This window comes from Microtus oregoni, unplaced genomic scaffold (assembly GCF_018167655.1).
Source record: "Microtus oregoni isolate MIOR12 unplaced genomic scaffold, Mior012 000117F_ref0000505, whole genome shotgun sequence".
In the NCBI taxonomy this organism is placed as follows: domain Eukaryota; kingdom Metazoa; phylum Chordata; class Mammalia; order Rodentia; family Cricetidae; genus Microtus; species Microtus oregoni.
Genome location: NW_024544746.1, coordinates 1,249,825 through 1,255,988, shown reverse-complemented (window position 1 = coordinate 1,255,988; position 6,164 = coordinate 1,249,825). Strand labels below are relative to the sequence as shown.

The window sequence follows — 6,164 nt, the reverse complement described above, 5'->3', positions numbered from 1 at the left end:
TCAAAGGTCCCTCAGCTTCTGAATATCTTTGACAAGCAGCCTCTCCCCTGGCTCCCTGGTCCAGACCTCTGGGGTGTCACTCTGCCAGGGCAGGTAGGAGTGCACCTTGAAGCCTCCCTTCCGCAGGGTGCAGTCAGCAGGCACCAGCTCTACCCCCAGCCATGAGGACTCCAGGATGCTCAGCCTCCAGCGGTTCAGGGTCTGCTTTTGAGGTCCAGTCTCTAGGTGGGCCAGCAAATAGGCATCAGGGTCCAGCAACACCTGCCAGCGATTGACTTGGGTCATCACGACCCATAAAGGAGTCATTGACAGCAAGTAGCAGACGGTACCAGAGCCAGACAACACCAAGTTGAAATCCAGTTTTCTCAACCACGTTTCTACTACCTTTTCCATTGGCCAAAGGGGGCTCAACTCTAACAATACAGCTTGCTCAGGAGATGGGTCCACACTGAAAATATCCCACAAGGACAGAGTGGGGATGGTGCACTGGTGGGGGCAGGGACAGAAGTTACCTAATTTCCAGCGAAGGGCCTGCATCCACTCATCAATCTCAGCGCCGGGGTCCAGGGGTACAGCTTCCTCAGGTTCCAGCTCTGTCCCTACAGAGCCTGGACTCGGAGAGCCAGAACTTGATTGGTCACTGACGGCATCAGACATATGTCCTTGACCTTCTGCACAGATTTGCCCTGACCGCTCCTCTGGCCTAGATTCTTCCTTGGGTTGAGATTCATCTTCAGGCTTAGACTTTTCCTCTGGCTTGAATCCTGACTCTGAGAGCGCCTGGGACTCATCCTGTATCGGTTCCTCTTCCCAGTAAACCATCTCCAGCAATATTCTATTAGTATGGAAAGCTGCCTTGTAGCAAGCAAAGCAGGTCTTCATCTCTTCTCCGTGGACAAGCTGGTATAGCCATTCCGCATAGAGGCGGGACATGCCCTTGGCCCCACGGCGAACGTTGACTAGGGGACACATGGCAAAAAACTACCTGCAGCTGATGGTCCAGAGAGAGGAAGACTTGATTGATGTTCTCAGGATCTGGAGACCGCTTGATGCTAGGGAGAGGCGGGAAAAGCCGAGAATAGGAGAAACGGGAGAAAATGGGGTGCAGTATGGGCTGTAGGGTAGTGTGGGCTCTGGGGTATTATTGGTGGGAGAACTTGGTGCCAATTCAATGGCTCCCTCCTTGGAGAAGTGAACAGTCTTGTGATTCCAGAAACTTCTCCAGATTCACACTTGCTGTAATGTCTGGCGCCCCCTGGAGGCTGACTGCTGAGCTCACTGAAGGGAGGAGAGCTGGGGTCAGGTGCCCTGGTTCTCACTGTTCACTTGAACGGATTGGGGAAGCATTTAACCACAGACCCAGGTACAGCAGCTTCCTCTGGGCTCCTGACCACAACCTCACACATGGGCATGGCCAGCCAATGAAGGAGGCCCACCCAGACCAATATCTACCCTCTCCATGCAGGCCATCCCATCAATCCAGTTCCCACCACCCCTCAGCCCCTTCCCTTCCTGCCTTCCTGGCTGAGCTTCCAGTCAGCCTACCAATGGACACTGACTGAACCAAGGCTCGCCCCACTACAGCACCAGGACCTAATAAAGGGCCAACACCCATGATGCTCGAGTTATTTACTTGTCTTCCTCGAGCCCCAAAATGCAGGAAGCTAAGGCACTGAGTCACCCTGGTCTCCTCTCCCCAGGTGTGCATATGTTGTGGCGCCCGCTCACAGGGCGCATGAGCTGCCTCCCAGCTCGCACCCAAGTGTCCCTCTGCCTTCTGTAGGCAGCCTTGAGGTGCCCTATGTCCCTGGGTCACTGTTCCTTTGAGGCACACGAAGGCCTGAGCCTGCGGCTTCCCTTGTTTGGAAAAGAGGATTCCTTCTTCCCCATCTCTTTAAGAAAAGTTCTTGAAAACTTGTGAAACTGCTCACTGGACCCTCAACTGAGTTTTAAATACATTCCCCCTCCCCCCCCCCCAGGTCTTTTCTTTCTTAAACAACCTTTGAAGGGATTTTTCTGGAGTTTATTTGTAATTCTTTTGGGACTTCTAGAAAAATCAGACAGAGAATACAGGATTCCCAGTGGCCTTTCTCTTGAGTTTGCCCTTCACTGGCATCTCTTTGTTTAAATCTGGGAGCAGCACTCTGGGTGTCTTCACTGCAAGCAGGTGCTCACTGTCTAGTCTGGACATCCCCCAGGTTAGGTACAGGTATCATGACATGCCCCCATCAGCACAGGGCCTGTGGGACCAGGTCACTGTCCCTACATTTGTCCATTGGCACTCTGTCCTCCCCAGGTCCTAGAATCACTGACATGGCCTCTGCAACTGTTTTTCCCTATCCAAAATGTCACATGCTGACCTCAAGCAACAAGAAACTATCTCAGTTTCCTTCCTTGGGAACATACAGTTAGGTTTCCCAGGTGCCCTGAGGCAGTAGGAAGCAAGGTTCACCTCAGGGTTCAGTAATACTCCGTTAACTGGATATACCTCTGTTTATCCACTCACCTCCTGAAGAATACCGTGCTGCTCTCTGGGAGTTTGACAAGGAAAGCTGCTATGTTCAGTTGTGAGCTTGACAGATACCTGGAACTCTTCACAGGCCCTGTGTGGTCTTCTCTCCTCCTCCTCGCCCCTCTCCCTTATCAACCTTGTGTCTGTGAGCTCTTGAACTGCTCAGCTGTCTCCTCTTCAGCTTCAACTGGCCAGCTGTCTCTCCTTGGTCTTGCCTTTGGGCCTTACTGTTCAACTGTCAACATTTTGGGATTTGAATGAGTCAATGTCCCCATATTATTGTGTATTTGAACACTTAATTCCCAGTGGGGCCGCTTTGGGAACGTTTAGGGGGATGCATGCTTACTGTAGGAAGTGTGTCACTGGCAGTAGCCTTTGAAGCTTTATGAGTTCTTAACCCCAACTTATTCCAGTTTGCTCTCTCATCTTTAGGTTTGTAGCTAGAGATGTATCTCTCGCCTTCCTGTTCATCCTGTCCCCTACCCCCAACCCGTTGCCTTCTCCTCTGTCAATTTGGTCTATAAGAGAAAACAATTTTTTTTCTACTGTGAGTACTTTTGGTCATGATAATTCATCTCAGCAACCAAAAAGAAGTTTACATACCACTGCTCCCATGCCCCCACTTCTGGGCTGCTTTCCTCATGTTAACAGCTCAGCCCGCACTACTAAAGTAGATAAGAAACGATCACTCCCCAGGTGCTTGAAAAGCTGGGAGATGACTCAGTTGGTAAAGCATTTGATTTGCACCCATTGGTCCCCAAAACCCATGCAAAAAAAATCCTGAGCATGGTGGCAAGTGCTTGTAATGCCAACACTGTGGCGCGGAGGGCAAAGACAGAAGGATCTCTGGGGTTCATGTCTGCAGGAATCAGCAAGATCCATGTTCAGTAAGAGACCCTATGTCAAACCAGACCATGGAGAATGATGAAGACACCTGATGTTGTCTTCTGGCATCCGATCACATATGTGAACACACACCCTTGAACATGCAAACATACATAAACATACAGATAAAATAAAGAAATTTAAAAGCTGGACGTGGCAGTACATGCTTTTTAGTTCCAGCATTTGGGAGTCAAATCTTGGTCTCTGTTTCTTTGAAACAAGGCTGGTCTACATTGCAAGTTCAAGGTCAACCAGGGCTAGACAGTGAGACCCTATCTCCGAGAGAAGGAGAGGGAGAGAGAGAGAGAGAAAGAGAGAGAGAGAGAGAGAGAGAGAGAGAGCTTTTATTGGCCCCAATCCTACAATACCAAAAGAGGCACACAGCATGTATCCCCCCAACTCCTTAAATAAGCCTGAACAAACCTGTTTATTTAGCCAGAGAAGCAGTGTTTGGTATCTCAGTTGTTGCTTCCCATGCTAATGAAAGTATTTGTTTCAACCAATCATAGTGCGCCTCACATGCAAATGAGGGTTTGTTTTAGCCAATCATGTCTTTGTCTTTTGGCACCAATCACATCACAGCAGTCTCTCTGCTAGACCATCAGAGGAAGTGCTTCTCTTCTGGCTTGAGCAGAAATGGCTACAGGGTCATGGAGAGTTCACCAGGGCTCCTGAGAGCAAAGAGTCCCCTACAGGTTGTTGGAACCACCCTTGCTAGAGCGCCACCTAGAGGAGCCAGGCTGCCCTCTATGATCCACACAGCGTGTTCAAGGCATTTATGCTGTCACAAGTGTAGTTGGCTGGCTACTTGACTGAGAGTCCTTTTGCTCAAAACAGTCAGAATCCAATAGCTACATATTATGGAAGAAATTGCCTACTCCATCCCCAACATGTTCATTTATTTAAGGAAAATAAGCACCCCAGGCAGAGCTTACAGTAAAAGTCTTGATGAGCCTGCCACTAACACTAACTTTTAAAAGGTTTTTAACAATGTTTAACACCTTGCTGAGTCCTTCAGGGAGAGGTAGAGCCTCCATATCTGTCTTGGAACTTTAATTTCCTTTATATTCTATTAATTCTTAGATTTCTTTTGCTTTCTTTCTTTCTTTTGTCTTTGAATAAACTCTATGTGCCCTAGGCTGGCTTCCAATACACTGTGTGCACCTTGAATTCCTGATCCTCTTGCTCCATGTCTTGAGTCTTGGTATCACACACAAACACCATCATGTTCGGGTATTTAGTGCTGGGGATGAACCCAGGGCTCTGTGTACACTAGACAGGCGTTCTACCAGCTATGCTACATTCCCAGCCCCTCGTTCTTAGATGCTTTTGTTGACTTGCCTCTTGTCTTAGTCTGCCTGGCTATAATAATAAAATGTAAAGGCTGAGCAGCTTAAAGACCAGAGATGCATTTTGTTACTGCTCTTCTGGTGGGGGACCAAGGTCAGGGTGCTCTGAGACAGACCCGAGGTCCCTGCCTCCCCTGGGGCACTGGGGAGGATTAAACACTAGTGAACATTGGTCAATACTACTAAGTTTGTTCACCAGTAATAAAATTGTTAGCTATGTTTCGAGCTTTTTCTAAGTGTTTGGCATGACATCTGATTATAAATGCTTTCTATAAGTAGCTTAAGTTGCCAAGAAGAGCAGAAATTTGAGAGAAACCTCCCTTGGTCATGCAGGCTTGACTGGGTTCTTGACTAGAAACCTGACTGGAACAAACTCCTGTCAGCCTGGCTGTTGTAGACAAGGTCACTCTGAGGACAGATCAGCTGCTGCAGAGGACCTCCACAATACCAGCTGAAGACATGATCCAGTCACAGCATCGCCAGAACTGGCACTAGTCTGGGAAAGCCATGCCTCAGCTAGACAAGCTTCTGTGTCCATTCTATGCTGCTGAATCTGTTTTAACGTTTTAGGGTGATAGAAACACTACCACTTGATTCGATGTTCCAGAGATGGCATGGGACTGATCAAAACAGAGTTTTTTTATTTAAAACCTTTGCCATACCCCTCCTTCCCATACAATCAGTCCATGCTGCTTACTTTTCAAGTCAGGTAGGAGACAGTTCCTGTGCTGTCCCTGATGGTTTAAGGCAAGTGTTGGTGTACAGTATTGAGGGAAAAATCTCCCCAGTGGAAGTATTGTGACTCTGAGGGGAAAGATTTCCCCAGTGGAAGTGTTGCGGCTCTGAGGGGAAAATCTATCCTGGCTGTGAGGAGCCACAGGGTCGCACTGCACAACAAACCTCACTCAAGAGATTTATTGGGAAAGACACAGATGGTGGCTGCCTGTGCTCCACAGAGAGGCAGCAGGCATCTGAGCAGGAGGCAAGTTTTATATGAAGGGTTTCTCAGGGCAGAGTTTTGCAGGGTGGAGATTTCCACAGTGGGGATTCGTAGGATTTCGAGTTCTGAGATTGGTGGGTTTTGATAGCTTTTGAAACCCTAAAGTGGGATTGTACATTTACCCTACAGGAAGACCCAACAAGTCCAACAGTGCTACTCTTCAGGAATATTTGGGAGTGTTCATGTGTCACCTGGTCTTCATTGCTTTCTTCTAAACTTGATCTGGTCAGACTTCATGGGGGAAATTCGGACTTGCTGATAAGTCCCTTTGCTATGCTCATGTGTGTGGTAGACAGAGATTGATCCTTCTTCATTTCGGTGGGTGTGATAAAATTCACTAACAAGAGGAAACTTTGGGGACAAGAAGTTTAATTTGGCTAACAATTCGAGGTCACACACGATAGTTTTTTCTTTTTTT

At 48.2% G+C, this 6,164-nt stretch overlaps 1 protein-coding gene across 1 annotated transcript; it reads right to left on the bottom strand.

Annotated features, from left to right (window-relative positions):
• Nucleotides 1–972, bottom strand: LOC121444064 (testis-expressed protein 19.2-like). Its single transcript, XM_041645806.1, has 2 exons — nucleotides 770–972; nucleotides 1–703 (listed from the first exon to the last, which is right to left on the bottom strand). Exons 1-2 carry the CDS (start codon nucleotides 970–972, stop codon nucleotides 1–3), a joined length of 906 nt encoding a protein of 301 aa, XP_041501740.1.
• Between the last annotated feature and the right edge of the window lie 5,192 nt (nucleotides 973–6,164).

What these genes read in the sequence shown, in the direction of transcription:
- LOC121444064 (XM_041645806.1), bottom strand. Translation starts at nt 972, where the DNA reads ATGTGTCCCCTAGTCAACGTTCGCCGTGGGGCCAAGGGCATGTCCCGC. An exon ending in GAGTCCCAGGCGCTCTCAGA is followed by an intron (nt 704 to 769) that starts GTCAGGATTCAA and finishes GGAAGAATCTAG; the next exon opens with GCCAGAGGAGCGGTCAGGGC.